This window comes from Chelonia mydas, chromosome 17 (genome assembly GCF_015237465.2).
Source record: "Chelonia mydas isolate rCheMyd1 chromosome 17, rCheMyd1.pri.v2, whole genome shotgun sequence".
NCBI classification, from domain to species: Eukaryota; Metazoa; Chordata; order Testudines; family Cheloniidae; genus Chelonia; species Chelonia mydas.
The window spans coordinates 21,468,941-21,487,137 of record NC_051257.2 but is presented as its reverse complement, the minus strand read 5'-3'; the positions used below and the strand labels follow the sequence as shown (position 1 = coordinate 21,487,137).

Genomic DNA, 18,197 nt, shown 5'->3' with positions numbered 1-18,197 from the left:
GGGGGATCCACAGGTCTGGAAGCCAGGTTGGTGGCTGCTCGGCAGCTGCTGAGTTCATACTGCCACCTCTGGCAAATGGGAGAACTGCAACCTGTGAGTCCTATTGGCTCAAGCCCCACTGGATGTCCCGCCCACAGAGGCCCTGAGTGGCAGTGCCCATGGTGTTTCCCGATTGGCCCAGGCATGCTATTTAAGGCATAGGGAAAACACCTGGAGGCTGCTGTGCGACTAGGGGGATCTCTGGCTTGGTGCTGCAACGGACCCTTCTGTGTGCTCCTGCCACCTTGCCTTGTTCCTGGCCCCAGCCCTGGTCCTGGGTCCTGGCCTCAGCTCTCCTTCTGACACCTGGCCTTGCTCCTCCTTCCTGATTCTTGGCCCCTCTCTGCTCCTGACACCTTGCCCTGCCTTGGCTGACCTACTTGGCTCGAACCTGGTGCGGTTCATCAGCTCTGAATGGTTCCTGTGATGTGACGCTAGCCTGGATGGCTGCTTCTGGCCTTAGCCCTCTGGACTGACCTTGTACCTTACCTTCTTCTGTAACTTGTCGGCTAGACCTATGGGCTGGCAGCCCGGACTCCTGGTTCTAGTCCTGGCAGTGGGGTGGGTTTTATTGCCAGTCTATCACTGACTCCCTGGGTGACGCTGGCTAGTTTATAACGGTTCATTGCTCTCTACAGGGCTGAATCACAGCTGCTTGACTGTGTGTCCTCGACTCCTCACTGCTCGTAGCTCTGGAATATTTTCCTTTGGCGCCAGTGGTAGGGGCTGGTGCTTTTGCAGCAGGAGGCTCTGAGTTTTCGCTCCTCTGTTGCTGTGAAGTTCTGTGTGGCCCCGGCACACAGCATCCAGAAATCCACCATGTCTAAGACACAGTGGGCCGGATCAGTCACAGAGTAATTCCACTGAAGTTACTGGCATTATCCTGGGGATGAATTTGCCTGGTATAAATATAATCTGTGGCTACCTAGGAACTACGCAGCTGTCCCCATGCTGCACGGCTTGTAACTTCCCGGGGACAGGAACCGGATTGCCCTGCTCCAAAAGCATAGGCCCTCACCGCTGGAGTGAAAGGCAAATCTTCACTGCCTGTCATGAGGCCAGCAGTGTGACATGCAGCTGAGTAGCTCTGGTCCCATCCAGTAGGGGGCAGTTTGAACCTGGATTCCTGCCTAGGTCACTGGTGACATGTCAATGGGCTGTGTATTTACCTGGTTGCTGTGGCGATTGCAGTCCACAGGAGTTGTGCATGACAACACTTAACCCTTGCAAGAGCAGGCTCCCAGAGGGCAGCAGGTGAGTGTTCAGGGATGTGTAATTCTACACCCCTGTGGCAGGCATTGAACTTGAGACCTGTGAGTCCAAACACGTGGCCTTCTATTGTCTGAGCTAAAAGACCCACCTCTGGTAGTCCAGGCTGTAGTAGGCTCATCAAAGTCTATATGGGGCCCAACCACGGTGAGACGGCCGGGGTGCTGGCACCAGGGAAGCTGGAACTAGGGGTGCTGGGGGTGTGGCCGTACCCCCTGGCTTAAAGTGGTTTCCATCATACACAGGGTTTACAGTTCTGTTCAGTGGCTTTTAGCACCCCCACTATAAAACCTGTTCCAACGCCCCTGTGAGACGGGGACAGAGCCCCCCGCTGATTGGGTTACACATGCAAAGGACTGGAGTCCTGCTGAGTGTCCGCCATGAATTTGGATCCAGATCCATTGGGCATAGACATGAATCTTTCCCCGGAGGAGACCTAGCGTGAGACTCAGGAATAGACACTTCCGTTATAGACACCAACGTGTCTCCCCCCTTGCCCGTAAGGATCCAGCTAGCGCCTGCCTGGCGCCTCCAGGAGACAGAGAACAAAGGGTTCAGAACCCGGGGGTGCAGGTTTAGTGGAGTGCTGGGTGGAGCGCTCCATGGGGACACCACTGCTAGGGACCTGCGGTAGCCCCGTTGCTGGGGAAGGCGGATTTGCGGAGCCCCGGGATGCACGCAGTGGGTGTTGCATCCCCATTGTGTGGTGTGGGCTCTGGGAGTTGTGCTCTTGCTGGGTATAATCCCAAATGAGTCTCGGCAGGTGCTTGCCCTCCAGCCCTGGACGTCACAGCCTCATGGAGTCCCCTGTAGTCACTGGTGGGTCATAGAGACAACGGGCTATTTGTGAGTCTGTTTTCACTGATTGGAGATTCTTGGGGTCTGCAGCGTTTGGCCTCCTGTCAGCTGTGTCTTAGAATTATTATTCTGGCAGCTGCCTGGTCTTTGAGCTCCTTGCTTTGTTTCATTACCTGTTAGAAGCCAATTGGTTTCTATCGCACAACGTTTGTTCCTTGTCTGCCCAGGGACTGAAAGGTTGGCTCTTTCTGTTAAGAAAGAAAAAGGGCAGATTTGTTTTGCCGTCCCTGGATTGGGGTGTGATGTTTTAACAATTTATTTAGAGAAATCATAAGTAAATATTGTTTTTTCCCTCGGTAAGACGGGGGTCTGGGCTCCTGCCTCTGCCCTTCCCACCATCGAATGCAAAGCCCCAGCTATGCAGCTACCGTGTCACAGTGACCAATGAAATGACACGCCACAGCCGGACAGCGCTGGTCAGCTACCAGGAGCCGGGGGAGAGCAGATCACAGACCAGTCTCAAGTGAGTAGGTGATATCTTAATAAGGCCACAGCCCCTGTCAGATCTACCTATCTGAGGTATTTATCTGGCCCCTCTCACCACCCTGTCTGAGCACCTCACATGCCTTCGTTTAGCCTCACAACCTCGCACGGCAGGGCAGTGCTAAAATCCCCACTGTGCAGACGGGGAACCAAAGCTCAGAAAGACTAAGTGACTTGGCCAAGGTCAGATAAGAAGTCTGTGGGAAAGCAGGGACTTGAACCTGTCTCCTGAGAGCCAAGTGAGGGGCCTAACCACAGGACGAACCTTCTCCCTATGGGCAAGGGAGTGGGGAGAATGTGTAGGGAGCAGGAAAGGGGGACTGTACCTAAGGGTCTTTTCTCACTCGTGTAACACCAGCACAGCTGGGTGGGTTGTCAGCCACGGGGATCAAACCTGGGGCCTGTGGATCAGAACTGAATGAGCCTTTACTGCCTGAGCTAAAGGATGTGGCTCTCGTAGCTCCGGCTGTAGCAGGCTCATTGATCTCCGGCTGGCCTAGCCACTGCTAGATGGGGACAGAGCTCACGCCAGGTGGACGTGGCTTACACTAGTAAAAGGAAAAAGATTCGACTCTATTGACCAGCCAGAACAGGACTATTATTTGTATTACCGTAGAGCCTTTTGCTAGGCACTGCAGGATGGTCCCTGCCCCGAGGAGCTCACAGTCCAAGTAAACCACCCAATAACTCCTCCCGCAGGAGGGCCTGCCAGTGACACGTGGATTCTGGCACACGGAGTACGGGAGGGACCAGAAATGACCATCAGGAGCTCTCCAGCCCCAGAGGAGAGACCTTTCCCCAGACATCACCAAAATCACACCAGATAAGGCCCCTCCTGTCTTTGTGTGGGGTGGAGACTAACGACGTCTGGGGTAAATGTGGAGGAATGTGGCCAGTCCCGGTCAAGGAAGCCTCTTCCTCCAATAACCAGCTTGAGGGTGATTTCAGAACGGGGCCTAGTTGGAGTTGCAGGAACCTCCACGGGAAAGGTGGGAGTTTTCAATTGTCCAGACTGGGTTCATTCCTCACATGCAGCAGCACCTTGAGAGCTCAGGGTCCCATTGCGCTAGGCACTGTACAAACAAACTGCGAGAGACAGGCCCTGCCCTGTAGAGTGCACAGTCTGAAGAAGCAAAGGGTGGAAGGAGTATGAGCTCCCTTTTACAGGTGGGAGAAAAGAAGGGATTCACGGATTTGCCCAAAGACACAGAGGCCGTCTGTTGCAGAGGCAGGAATTGAACCCACCTCCCAGCCTAGCTCTTTAAGCTAGGACTAGCTGGCTCATGAAAGCTACCGCTATGAACCCAACTAGAATCCAATAGTGTAGTCACAGCACAATGGCTTCTCAGGAGCTGACTGAAAGCAGCCTTCAACTGCCTGAAGGGGGTTGCAAAGAGGCTGGAGCTCGGCTGTTCTCAGTGGTGGCAGATGGCAGAACGAGGAGCAATGGTCTCAGTTGCAGTGGGGAAGGTCTAGGTTGGATATTAGGAAACACTCTTTCACTCGGAGGGTGGTGAAGCACTGGAATGGGTTCCCTAGGGAGGTGGTGGAACCTCCATCCTTAGAGGTTTTTAAGGCCCGGCTTGACAAAGCCCTGGCTGGGATGATGTAGTTGGGGTTGGTCCTGCTTGGAGCAGGGGGTTGGACTAGATGAACTCCTGAGGTCTCTTCCAACCCTAATCTTCCATGATTCTATGAAACCCTCTTGTTGTTTGCAGCGCTCCTGAAATGAAGCGCCAGGCCCTGAAGCTGAAGGAGGAAGGTGAGAATAAACTACCTTGCGGTGGGCTGTAGCAACGCGAGCGCATCCCTGGGCAGTGGCACTGGCCGTCCCAATGCTGTTAGCTGCGAGCGATGCAGGGGAGCCAGAGGAAGGGGTCCATGGGTGGGGCCGGCCTCCCCCTCTGGGAGGGAACCGCTGTTGTAACAGAGCCCATGCAGGGGAAGGGAAGGGTGCAGTCCGTGGGTGACAGTGAACAAAGGGACGGGGCAGGGGGAGCAGAGGGTGAAGCAAGGGGAAGGCACGTTCCAGTGCAGAGCAGTGGCTGCAGAGCCCAGAGACAGTGATTTCGGGAGCCCCCAAACGGGCCAGATTATTCCCTCTGTGGGAGGCGGGGACCTAGATCTGGTATGTGGCGGTGCTGGGGGAACTCCAGAGCCGTTGGGGGTGGCCATGGGGCTCTGGGTTGGCTGTGAGGAGGGGACCCAGATCTGGTGTGGATGGGTGTTGGGGGAGCTCTGGATCCATTGGCGGGATCTGGGGGGCTCTGGGTTGGATGTGAGTCCATGATGTACTGCACCCAGCGCCCGTGTTAGCACGGATAAGTAACAATCCCGCACGGGACGTGGATCGCACCCTGTACACAGCTCACGCCTGGCTACCGGTGAGTTTACCTCTTCACATTCCTATCAACACAGCCTGCCGCTCTTTCCAAGCTGCTGTATGACTCCCTCTGACAGCCCTTCGGAGACCCTGCGTCACAGCCAGCTGGGGAGCGGGCAGGCCTCCCCTTGGCAACCCATCAGCGTCATTCCCCCGTTGGCCGGCGGGAGTCGCTGTTGGTCCCTGGTAGCTGCTCCCGCCCCAGGATGGCTGTGCCAGGGCTGCTGTGCCAGGAGCAGCCTGTCTGATTCAGTGACGTTTCCTCTCCCTCCCCTGCAGAGTGCGGGCTCTGCCACCGGGCTGACTCTGACCCTGACACCTACGGGCAGAAATGCCAGCGGGGTAAGCTGTGTGTGCACGAGAACTGCCTGGTGAGTAACTCTCCCTTTCCCCGGGGGCTGATGGTTCTCCTGAGGGGTGGGGCCGACCCGCCTGCATCTCAGTGACCCACTCAATGAGACTCCCACCACCCCCTTTGCAGGGTCCCTGGGTGGAGTCCTGGCCCCACTCAAGTCCATGAGCCAAGATTTCACCTGCTATTATTATAGTGCAGCTCCTTGGGCCACCGCTCAACGCTCCTGCTTGGGTGCATTCAGCCCTTTCCTCGATCCCGCAGCACAGAGAGATGCTTGCTCCTCTCTGCGGGACCCTCGTGATCGTCTCCAGGCTGCCCTCCTGTGTGCCAGAGAACGTCCTGGAGTGAATCCCTTTTTGAACTAGAGCAGATCTTGTAGAAACATGTCCAATCTTGGCTTTAAAATTCCCGGGAAAGGAGAGTCCATCCCAGAGCCTGGGAAGTTGCTCCAATGGCTAATCACCCTCACTTAAAATTTTGCATCTTTTTTTCCCAGTCTGAAGTTGTCTCGCTTCAACTACCAGCCATTGTGTGGGCTCAGGCCTTTCTCTGCTAGACTGAAGAGCCCAGTATCTTAAGTCCCCTGTCGGTATCATTCAGCCAAGCTCTGTTCACCTTTCCGCACGAATTCATGCAGCCCGTTGGTTGCTTTTCTCTGCATCACCCCCAGTTTGCCTCTCTCTGCCTGATGCTGGGCTGCCCACACCTGGCTGTTGCATTCCAGTTGTGATCTCACTGTGGCTGTCGGGAAAGGAACGACCATCTCTTTGTGCCGTGAGCCCAGACCTTTGTGTAATTCTGGCTGGCTTCTCCTGCTCAGCTCATGCACCTCACTGTCACTCCTAACCTTCATTGTCCTCATTAGCGGCATTGCTCAGACGTGTCTGTCCCGTGAGTTTCTAGGTGCAGCTGGTACTGTCCTTGGAAACATGCATTACAGACCCGTAATGGCGAGGCACCGAATCAAAGGATTTGTCGAATGCAAGCTAGGACAGCAACCCCTTCTCTTCACTGCCTCGCGAATTACACTGAAAGCAACGAAACCTCCTGATTTATTCCTCACGGGCACCCAAAGCCGCTTATTGCTCGTGGTTGCATCTGTCCTCTTGACATTTACCAACTTCCTCACATTTGCCCTCTTGGACAATGGGGGATTTAAATGAGATTTACCACAGAGAAACGGTCAGGGTTGCTCTGGCTACCCTTTCCCCTTGTACATGGCAGATGGCAGGGCTGCTACTACATGTCAGGCTCCTGCGCCAGATATAGCCTGGGGCCAGAGCTTCCTTCTCAGAGAGACACCAGCGGTGCTCGCTGGACGACCCTTTCATGCTCAGGCAGGTCTGCCTGAGGTTAGCCCTCGAGAAGGTATGTCCCAGTCTCTCACAGGTGAGCCTTCCAGTCCAACCAGCACCACCTTTGCTTTCCTCCAGGCTTCAGACTGTGGCAGCTCCAGAGCTCTCAATCCCGGGACTCTGAAATGGGCCCCGAAGGGCAGAGATTCTCAGAAGGAGGGACAGCACCCCTCGAAATGAAGGACGTCGCATTTTCAGTTGAACACACCGTTGTATTAAAATATATAGAATGAGATCCAGAGAGCCTGGACCTTATTATAACGAAGTTAAACAGCAGCAGATTGTTCGGTGTCCTGGCTCACCTGGGAGAAGCCCCCTCGCCACGGCTCCTTTTCCTCCCTGTTCTCCCATCCAGCACAGCTCGTTGGTGCTGAGCTTCTGACGTGTACAGAAGTTGCTGGAGTGACCCCCTTAGACCCCTTGCAAATCCCAGGCTTACTAGCCATTAAGCAGCTCAGCTCATTTAGAATCATCAATTTGAGCTGGTGGGGATTTATTCTGACCAAAACCAAAATTCATCAGAAAATGCTGATTTGTTGAAATGGAAACTTTTTGGGGCGAGTTTTTGGGGTGAAAATTTGGTCACGGAGGTTTCTGAGGTCCGGGATGGAATTTCTGGTGGGGAGAGAGGTTACAGTGTGCCCACGCTCCTGTGTTCCAGTACCACGCCAGCGGGCTGCTCCAGAGGGGGCAGGACGAGGAGGGATTTTACGGGTTCCTGTATCCGGACATCAGACAGGAATTAAAGCGGGCAGTTCAGAAGGTGAGGCCGAGCCGTGCTGTATTATTATTATCTGATATGTTGATTACAGTAGCGCCCAGAGACCATCCAAGAGCAGGACCCTGTTGTCTGGGTGCTGTACAGACCCAGGGGAGTAGCCAGTCCCCAGGAGTGTACCGACTAACTAGACAGGCCAGGCCCAGGGTGTGGGGAAGGGGGATCACACACAAGCCGAGAGAACAATGTGATGGTGGCAAATGTGGTGGGGGCTGGAGTTAGTTGGGAGGGGATTATCTACACAGGGAAGGGAGAGAGGTGGGGGGTCCGAGCAGGGGAAGACGAGGAGGTTGTGAGTAGGGTTGCCAGGTGTCTGGTTTTCGACCAGAACACCCGGTTGAAAAGGGACTCTGGCGGCTCCAGTCAGCACCGCTGACGGCGCCATTAAAAGTCCGGTTGGTGGGGCTGGTAGGCTCCCTACCTGGCTCCACATGGCTCCTGGAGGCAGCTGGCATGTCCCTGCGGCCTCTAGGTGCAGGGGCAGCCAGGGGGGCTCCATGTGCTGCCCCTTCCCCGATTGCTGGCTCCACATCTCCTATTGGCCGGGAACCGCGGCCAATGGGAGCTGTGGGGGCAGTGCCTGTGGACGGGGGCCTGGCCACGCCTCCGCCTAGGAGCCATGGGACATGTCGCCGCTTCTGGGAGCCGCCTGAGGTGAGCGCCTCCCAGAGACCTCACCCCCTCCCGCGCCCCAACCCCCTGCCTCAGCCCGGTGAAAATGAGCGAGTGAGTGAGGGTGGGGGAGAGCGAGCGCCAGAGGCAGGGGAGACGGAGCGAGCAGGGGCGGGGCCTCGGAGAAGGGGCAGGGCAGGGGGCGGAGCTAGCGTGTTCGGTTTTGTGTGATTAGAAAGTTGGCAACCCTAGTTGTGAGGGGCAGGTGTGCAGAGAGCCTGAGGTAGGACATGGGCCACTGGCTCCCCCCCCTCCTGCCAGCACGGGAGCTAGTGTGATGCGAGCCAAGCGAACGTTGTCCTGCAACACGTTTGTTGGTTGGAAAATGCTGAGTTGACAAAACCACAATGTTTGGTGGGAACGTCTCCATGTCACCCAGATGTTGGCTGGGCAATTATCCAAACGTTCCCTTTCGAGTCTCCTGGTTTGACTTTTATTAATGGCTAATCTGGGCTGGGGAGGTCCCTTCCAGTCCTATATTTCTGAGAGCCTACAATATAATCTACGAGTGGCAAGGAAATCTTTAAGGGAGATTTTGTTTTGCGAACAATTCTGAGATTTCTACCCCCCCTCCCAATCTGGGAGAAAATGCCGTTTTGAAATCTCCGCATTCCCGGTGGGAGGGGTCAGTGGCTTCCCATCAGCTCTGTGTGACATTCCCACCCCGAGACTCGTTGTGATCTCCACGGAAGCCCTAGCACGGCAGGGACAGTGATCCACCGGGGGCGGATGTAGGACATGAAGCTGGTGGGAGGATTCCCTTCGCCTCCAAAGGGCTGTGGCGGGGACCTTGGGAGCTGCTGCCTGTTCTGCTCATCGTCCCGTTGTTTCCAGACCTGCTGTGTGTGCGGCTGCAAAGGGGCATCCATCGCCTGCCAGGGCAGCAAGTGCAGCAAGAACTTCCACTTCCCCTGCGGCTCCGAGAGAGGCTGCATCTATCAGTTCTTCGGGGAGTTTAAGTAAGCGTGGCTGCAAAGTCTCTGATGGGAAGCCTACTTAGCACCTCTTGGAGCAAAGGGCTCTGTCAGCGTTTGCAGGGGACACAATACACGGGTCAAAAACACCCCTGGGGTAGCGGGTGTCTTGTGAAAATGCTGGTGACAGAGCCCCATAGCTGGCATTACAGGGGCAAACCAAGGGATGGCCCCAGTGCTGAGAGACTCTGATATCAGGAGCAGCCTTCAAAGGCCCGGCACGGATTCCGAATTTAGGGGTTGGAAAATCTTTGGTTCTTTTTTTTCTCTTTTCCAAAAGAATACAATTGCAGCCCAACTCCCTGGGTGTGTGGGTTCTTGGCACCTGTCGCTGCCCCAGAGGCACAGGGGAGATAAGAGCTCTCAGAGGGGAGTGCATGCTGCAACCCCTCCCAGTTGCCAGGTGTCCGGTTTTCAAGCAGAACGCCCGGACGTAAAGGGACCCTGGCAGTTCCGGTCAGCACTGCTGACTGGGCCGTGAAAAATCCGGTTGGCGGCGCAGGCAGGCTCCCAACCCAGCTCCGCGCGACTCCCGGAAAGCTGCTGGCATCTCCCTCCGGCTCCTAGGCAGAGGGATGGTCACTGGGGCTCTGCACGCTGCCCCTGCCCCCAGCGCCAGATCAGTTGCTCCCATTGGCCAGGAACCGTGGCCAATGGGAGCTGAGGGGGCGGTGCCTGCAGCCACGGCAGCGCGGAGAGCCACATGGTCGCGCCTCCGCTTGGGAGCCGGAGAGAGATGCCGGCAGCTTCCCGGGAGCCACCTGAGGTAAACGCTGCCTGGAACCTGCACCCTGCACCCCCTCCTGCACCTCAACCCCCTTCCCAGCCCGGATCCCTCTCCTGCACCCTGAACCCCTCATTTCCGGCCCCATCCCGGAGCCCCTACCTGTACCCGCAGCTGGAGTCCTCACCGGCACTCCCTGCCGCACCCCAACCTCCTGCCCCGCCCTGGTGAAAATGAGCGAGTGAGCGAGGGTGGGGGAGAGCGAGCGATGGAGGGAGGGGGGTGGAGTCAGCGGGGGCCTCAGAAAAGGGGCGGGGAAGGAGGCGGGGCTGGGGTGTTCGGTTTCCTGCCAATAGAAAGTTGGGCACCCTACTCCCAGAGCACTGGAGCTTCCACATGGCCCGTGGCCTCTGCAGCCCCAGGCATGAGCTAGTGACTGTCGTGCCTATCGGCTCTGCCCTCATGCTGTCCCTCCCCCAGATCCTTCTGCTGGACCCACCGGCCGGTGCAGCGAGTGAGACGGTGGCAGCAGCAGGCGGAAACCATCTGCGTCGTCTGCTTGGAGTCCATGCCGGGGAAACCCTCCTACAGCGCCCTGGTGTGCCCGGCGTGCAAGCACGCCTGGTTCCACCGAGGCTGCATCCAGGTGCGAATCCCCTTTCCGCGCTGGTTCCTGGGGGTGGGCCGGAACCCCCTGGCCACGAAAACCTTCGAGCCAACCCACGCGCAGGCTGCAGCTGTTAGATGTTCCCGCACTGATAGGAATCTTTGAGGACAGTCCCTGGGGGCGCAGCCTGAGGTATCTGCCTGGCTGCTGCAGGGACAGACACAGCAGGGGAGGGCTCAGCGAGTATTTATGGAGCAGTTCTAGGATCACAAGCCCCATTCAGGGTCCCTGGGCTCCCACAAAGTCCAGCAGTAGGGGAGTCTAGAACCCCTATCTGGAGAAATACTTTGGCAAAGGGCCAGAGCAAGGGTGGGGTGAAAGCCACCTAGGACCCAGAGTGACCCCTTCCTTCCGGCAGCAGCCTACTGTCACCCCATATCCACCCTGAGCGGCAGCTCCTCTCCCTGCACTGGGTAGTGCCTACGCTGTGTGAATCAGGCCCCACTGCTCTGTGGGCTATGGGGTGTACCGCTGGTACAGGAGGGGCCGAGCCAGGTCGCCTACTTGGAAGGTAACTTCCAGGGCCATTTTCTACCCTTCTTGCAGCCCATTTACTGCCCTCACGCACGACTCCTGGGGCTGGGCACCCGCACCCCCACCTCCTCCTCCGGGGGGCTTTCTCATTCCCGGTCTCACTTCCTCCGCGAGCAGCACTTGCCGCCGCGAGCTCGTTGCGTGTTGTTTTTGCTCTTTGCTAGTCAATGGCTCATTCACAGCCCTGCCTCCCCAAGCTGGCATTACCTCTCTCCCCCTGCAGGAATGTGATCTCTGCTCCCCTGCTTGTGTCTGTCCCGCAGGGACACGCTCTCCGTGCTGCCTTGTACCATTTCCGATGCCCCAGGTGCCGGGACATGGGGACATTCCAAAGAGAGATGTTTCGAATGGGCATCAAAATCCCTGACAGGTCGGTTCCCTTTCTACCTTCACAAAGAGCAACTCATAGAATCGTAGAAGTTTAGGGCTGGAAGAACTCCGGAGGTCATCAAGTCCAACCCCCTGCTCAAAGCAGGGCTAACCCCAACTACATCATCCCAGCCAGGGCTTTGTCAGGACGGGCCTGAAAAACCTCTAAGGATGGAGATTCCACCACCTCCCTAGGGAACCCATTCCAGTGCTTCACCACCCTCCGAGTGAAATAGTGTTCCCTAATATCCAACCTAAACCTCCCCCACTGCAACTTGAGACCATTGCTCCTTGTTCTGTCATCTGCCACCACTGAGAACAGCTGAGCTCCATCCTCTTTGGAGCCCCCCTTCAGGTAGTTGAAGGCTGCTATCAAATCCCCCCTCACTCTTCTCTTCTGCAGACTAAATAACCCCAGTTCCCTCAGCCTCTCCTCAGAAGTCATGTGCCCTATATGCCGTTAGCCTTCTTGGAAACAAGGGCACACTGCTGACTCATATCCAGCTTCTCGTCCACTGTAACCCCTAGGTCCTTTTCTGCAGAACGGCTGCTTAGCCAGTCGGTCCCTAGTCTGTAGGGCGGTGCATGGGATTCCTCCGTCCAGCGCCGGGCTCCTCTGAGTAACACAGAACAGGTTTTTTAAAGGCTGCACCAGCCTCAGCTTTGTAAATTGCAGCGCACTGGGACAGGACAAGAGCTCCTAGACTGCAGAGATGGGGACACAACAGCCTCCTGCCTCGTCAGAGAGCGACGCGGGGAAAGAGTGCAGCTGCTCCAGGGCTTGGAAAGGGGCTAAGGCTGCCACGGGCCAGCGGGTGGGGCCCTGCCTGGCACTTCCAAAACTTGCCTTGTAGTCCTGGCTTAACTACTAGCCGATCCCAGACAAGTCACGGTACAATGGGGCTAACGGCACTGACCTCCGTTGGAAAGCATGCTGAGGTCTACGGCTGGGGAGCGCTTTCGAAGAGCTGACGGGCGGTGTTATATTTCTGCGTCTATTTCGGTAGCACATCTGATGACCTTGGAAACTCCAGGATGGTTGTCAGCGTCATTTTGTCTGGCTGAATCTGCAGCATGAGGTTTGCCATGGGAAGAGGGGGATTCACACTGGCCAAAGGGAACGTGCCCCACAAGAGCCTGGATTCGCTGATCTTAGTGTTGTTATTATTATGCTGATGATTTATTCGGTGTCAATAGGGGCCCCATGACATTCCCACTGGTGACGTAAGGGCATGAGCCCCAAGATCAGGGCAGGCTGCAACCCACCAGGGCACAAACCCCGAAGTGGCTGAGAGTTCTCAGCTTAGATTTCAAGGATATCCTTAGAGTCCTTTTGTTGAAGGTTTCTCAACCCAGCTGTGGGGTGTTGTCAGACCCCCCAGAGCCCATCTGGTATGGACGGGTCTCCTCTTTCAGGAGACATGTAACAATTTCTGTAGAAGAACATCTCCACACTAATTAGTGTCCCTCTGGCTGTCTGGCGATTCAGACACTCACAGACGTTCACACAACACCCGCTCAAATGTTACATCGCAATGTGGAACGCAGCTCTCACACGTCAGATCCCAGCAGGCAGCAACACATAAGCATCGATAGACTCCGAACACCAACCACTTTCTTATCATTCGAACTAGATAAGTTCCTGGTGCGTGGGTCCATTAATGGCTATTAGCTAGGATGGGCAGGGAGGTGTCCCTAGCCTCTGTTTGCCAGAAGGTAGGAATGGGTGACAGGGGATGGGTCGCTTGATGATGATCTGTTCTGTTCATTCTCTCTGGGGCACCTGGCACTGGCCACTGTCGGCAGACAGGACACTGGGCTAGATGGACCTTTGGTCTGACCCAGGGTGGCCGTTCTTATGTTCTTATATCTATTTTATGAATATTAACTCACAAGTGAGCCAGACAGATTCCAATTCTGTGTCCGTCAGCTCCCGGCTGGGACACGGGGACCTGGCATGAGCTGGCACCTGGTCTGCCAGCGTCCCAGCCCCAGCCCTGGACTGGGACTCCATTGCGCTAGGTGCTGTACAAACACAGATCAAAGAAACGGTCCTTGCCCCAGGGAGCTTACAGCCTGGTCCCCAGCATTTGAAGTGTTAGCACCGGGTGGATTCCGGTTCGAGGAACGCTGATTCCCCTCATTGCTCCCTCAGGGACGCCGCCTGGGAGGAAGACGGCGCGTTCGGCGACCAGTATCACAGACACAGCCAGTGTGACGCCGGCTCCTGCCTGTACGTGGGCGGCAGAGAGCAATCCGCAGAGGACGGGTAGGCAGTTAACTCCCGGGGCTTGGCCCCAGGCGCATTCTCCCTGCTGCGCTGGGGCGGGGGTGGGGTTGGGTTCAGTCTAGGTCCCGCCCCTTGCTGGCCACTGGCAGCTCAGCTGTTGCCCAGCAGGTGCCACACGGCAATGGCTGGCTATTGGGGGATGGGGTGTGCCGGCCCGTTGGCGTGAATGCAGGCGGGTGCCTTTGTTCTGGTCTCCATGATCTCATTGCAGAGAGGAGCCGGGGCTGCAGGGCTCTAGCCCAGCTCCACAGATGTATTTAGGCTCCTAACATCCACTGAAACCCAAGGGAGTTAGGAGCCTAGGGGGCCTCCAAGGATCTAGGCCTCCATCCCACCTTCCCTCTGGCCGTCCCCGGCTCTCCAGCTGGGAGGCGCCGACACCGACCTCTTTGCCTTCCCAGCCCGTGGCAGCTGCTGCTGTGCACCTCGTGTGGCTCCCAGGGGACCCACCGCCGCTGCGCCTCGCTGGGGGCCTCTGCGGGCACGTGGGAGTGTGAGGACTGCGCGGGGCCAGCAGGGGCGGGTAAGGAGCCTCTGGGACGAAGGCGCCCGGCCCTGGTGGGGAGTTTGTCTGGAGGGGAGCTCAGGGCTGAGGATGTGGCCGTTTCTCTCGGCGGGCGTCGGTGAGGAGAAGGATCCAGGCTGGTAGGACCTGGCCCAACGCCTGTTGCAGTCGATGGGAGGCCGTCACTGGCCTTTGGATCGGGGCCAAGAGCATGGAGGCCGGCAAGGTTCCCGGCTGGACACTCAATCCTAAGGGCTAAATCCCAGGCCGGCCCTGGGGGCTGGGCAGAGCTTCCTCACCTGTGGGGAGCTCGGCAACCCCCGGGAGTGTGTGACTGGCCCCGGCTCCCCGACGGGGGGTGGCAACGGGGGCAATTGCCCAAGGGCCCGGACGATTTAAAAGGGTCCAGGGGGCCGCAGCTGGGAGCCCTGGGCATGGGCGGCGGGTGAACCCCAGGCTCGGGGAGGCTAGCCCTTGGCCCCGACCACCCCTCTGCCTGAGGTCCTGCTGGAGCCCCCTCCTGGCCTACACACCCCCAGGCCGCCCGAGTGACGCCAGCCCCGGAACGCCGGGAGGGAGGGTGGTGAGCGGGCAGCGTGCCCACCCCACCCCGGAGTACAGGCCGGCCCCCATTAGCCCCCCAGCCTGGGACCCCGGCCACGGGGGGAAGAGCCCACCACAGCACAGCCTGGGAAGCAGGAACGGGCCTGGGTGTGGAGTGTGGGCGTGGCCAGGCCATGCTGTTTGGGGAGACACATCCTCCCCTTGCCTTTCATACCCACCGACCATGGCCCCGGGCCCTATCAAATCGTGCGGGCGGGCCGCAGGGCTCCTGGGCGCGCGGGGTGGGACCGCGGCAGGGAAGGCAGCCGGGCGGGCATGTGGAAGCCCTGGCCGAGCTGGAAGAGCGCGCCCAGCAGCGCAGCCGGCAGCACCGCCGGGGGGGACGCAGGACTGACGTCCGGGGCCGTTTCCCTTGGTGGGCATCGGTGAGGAGAACAGCAGGGGGCGCCCCCAGGATTGGAGATGCGGGCCCCTTGGGCGTGGGGCGTGGAGATGGCACGTGCTAGGCTCTGCAGGGGGCTGCCTGGCGGTGATGGTCACCCGTCTGCCTCTGATTCCAGCATCCCGCCAGCTCTCCGCTCCAGGGAGCCCAACAACCAGTCAGGCTGCGTGTGGAGCCAGGGGCAGCTCCGGTGCGTCTGCCGGAGGCAGGAGGCCAGGACCCACCACACTCACCTCGAGATCCAGGCTCTCCCGTCCCCGCAAGTGAAGACCCTTCGCTGCCCCAGTCCCTGGCTCTGCTACCTACAGGTCAGTGAGCCTGTCGTCCCACTGTTTATCCCCCCCCCACAATGCTCTCCTCTCCCACCACTGCCGTCTGGGCCCTCCCTGGCCCCCACGGGCTCACCTGCTTTGACAGAAGGTGCATCTACGGCTGCCAAGGCCTGGATGTCCCTCGAGAGACACGCGCCCTGCGTTCCCTGCTGGCCAGAGCTCACTGTCTCAGGCGGGATCTCAGTTCTCTGCCCATGGCTCCAGCTCTCCTCTCGCTCTCTCTCCTCCCTGGGGTTACCCACCACTCCCGGCGCGGCCCCGCTGCTGCTGTGGTGTCCTGCCTTTTATCCCCCTGCTCCACCTCACTCGGGGAGGTGAAAGAGATGGGACCCGACGCTGTACGATACGCACCCTTACAGAACACTATCAACTCGCTGGGGATGGTCAGTGTTGCCCCTGGTGTCTGAGAGGGAGAGCAAGTCACAGTGCGGCGCTTCCCCGCGGTTCAGAGGTTCCCTCGATGCCAGCTCCGAGTCCCCTCGGCCTGCCGGGGCGCCTCTTAGTGCAGGGCGCAGAGCCATTTTTAATTCCTGGGCACGATTGGCTCAGACAGCCCAGCCAAGACTTTCAAAAGTGCCCAGTGATTTCGGGTCCCTCGATTTCTGGGCCCCACCGCGACACAGTTTAAAGAGGCCTGATTTTCAGAGGGTGCGGACTCAGCACTGAAAAGAAGGCCTCTTGCATGTGTCTGAAGATGGGCCCTCAAAATCGCTAGACACTGTAGGAAATTTTGACCTCCTCCTCCTCAGCTGTGGGCGCAGCCTGTCTCATCTAACCCTCAGCGCTGCCGTTTGCGCATGGTCCCATCATCCTCCAGGCCTCCACACGTGATTTCTGCCACTATCTTACTGGAAATCAAACCTCGATTTTCCAGGAGGGACTTTAAGGCTCTCTCATTACTGTATTTGAAGACTGGCAGCTCATTTGCTTTTATCTTGGGCCTTGTCTACACAGGAAAATTAATCTGGATCCAGTAAAGGTGTGAATTAAAACTGGATTAGTTAAACTGGATTAACCCCCTATGTTCACACTCTAATTTGGAATAAAATTGGCTTTAATTCAGTTTAGTTCAATTCACACCCTGATCCAGAATATGTATACTGGTAGGAGAATGCCGGTAACTCTCCCCCTGCAGACAAGCTCCAGGACTTTAGTTCCCCTATGGCTTTTCAAAGCCACATGCCAGTGGGTTGATAAAGGCATTAGCTAATCTTGAAACATGCCGGGATGCCCTGGCCAGACATGCTGATTCATATGTAATCACAGCTTCCACATGGTTCCTCTCGCTGGCCTTTTGCCAGCCGTTGGTTGACGCGACACAGTCCCAGTGGTGGTTTTCAAGGGTTCGGGACGTCCCTTTTGAGGCGGAAGAGTGGCCCAGTGGCTTAGCCGCATTCGCCTCACCTGGATCGCTGTTGTGTGTTACAGAAATGTCCCCGTGAGCTCTCACAGCGTGAGCGACGCCAGCAGGAGTGAGAACAGTGTCGCCCGCTCAGGTGATCCCCTCAGCGTGCCGCAGATCGCCCCGGGAGCACCAGTGGAATTGTCTGCTAGAAAGGGGACTGATTTATGGCTGCTAATCAGGGGCTGGATTGGGGTCCGCCCCCTGGGGGGTTGGGAGAGGAGGAGCCTGCCAGGAACAATGGCTTAGGGCAGCAGATTGTTCTCCTAGCAGCCCCCAGCTCGCGTGGGGAAGGGACAGGGTCCCGGCTGTACCCGCTGCTCTGCAGAGGGGCACAGTGGGCAGCTGCCTGGTGCAGGGAGCGTGCTGCGTGCCAGGCTGTATGGGAGGGCTTTGGTTCCGGAGTCACCGTCACCCCAGCCCTGCACAGCCCCAAGGAAGCGCAGGGCCCCAGTGCAGGACCCAGCCTGTCGCAACGGGGAAAAATGAATCTCCGGCCAAGTGCAACTTGCTTTGGGCAACAGGCTCAAGGCAACAGCACAATGGCGCCAGTGCCCTCTAGTGACTGCCTGGGGAAATACAGCGCCCGTCTGCTGGCACTGCTGCCTCCCAGGTGCAATGAGCTCTGACACTGGCGGTCCAAATTCTTTCCGGGCCGGCTGCCTTTGTGGTCCTTGTGCAGCAGCCGTTAGCTGCGAGGGCACGAGCTGTCAGGGGCTTTGCCACTCCCCCAGGCACCGGTACGTTTTTGTGAGGGGTGTGTTTACGGGTCGGGATGTACGGTCATGTCTGGATCCTGGTTTCTGAATGTCCTTAACTCTGTCTGAGCCAGTGAACGTTTGCAAACACTTCCCACCAGCACCAGCACTGGGCCAGCCCCATGGGTCACAGCAGCCTGGGGAGCTTGAGTGTAGATGGGCTGTGTCACGGAGTCCCTGGGCGATGCTCGGGAACTGCTCTCCATGATGCTAGTCCGGACTCTGAGGAAGTCTCCTTTCTGTGAGCAGCCTGTCTTCAGGACACACAGCTTACACAGCTTACACTTTCCTGGGTCTGACCTCGGAGCATTCAGCATCCTCTGCCCCTCCGTGCGCTTCCCACAGCGAGTCCGCCCAGGCGTGCTCCTGGGGAAGTCAGAGGGTCCTGCCCCCCAACTCCGCAGTCAGACGTGACTCTCAGCCAGCCAGTAAAACAGAGGTTTA

General features: G+C 57.8%; 1 protein-coding gene across 1 annotated transcript; it reads left to right on the top strand.

The window, feature by feature from the left end:
- The first annotated feature begins 2,555 nt into the window (after window positions 1–2,555).
- On the top strand, window positions 2,556–14,377 carry LOC119563912 (PHD finger protein 7-like). Its single transcript, XM_043531435.1, has 10 exons — window positions 2,556–2,629; window positions 4,368–4,411; window positions 5,312–5,403; window positions 7,404–7,505; window positions 9,027–9,151; window positions 10,371–10,536; window positions 11,355–11,504; window positions 12,950–13,017; window positions 13,616–13,729; window positions 14,152–14,377. The coding sequence occupies exons 1-10, from the start codon at window positions 2,556–2,558 to the stop codon at window positions 14,375–14,377; spliced, it is 1,161 nt and encodes a 386-aa protein (XP_043387370.1).
- The last annotated feature ends 3,820 nt before the right edge of the window (window positions 14,378–18,197 follow it).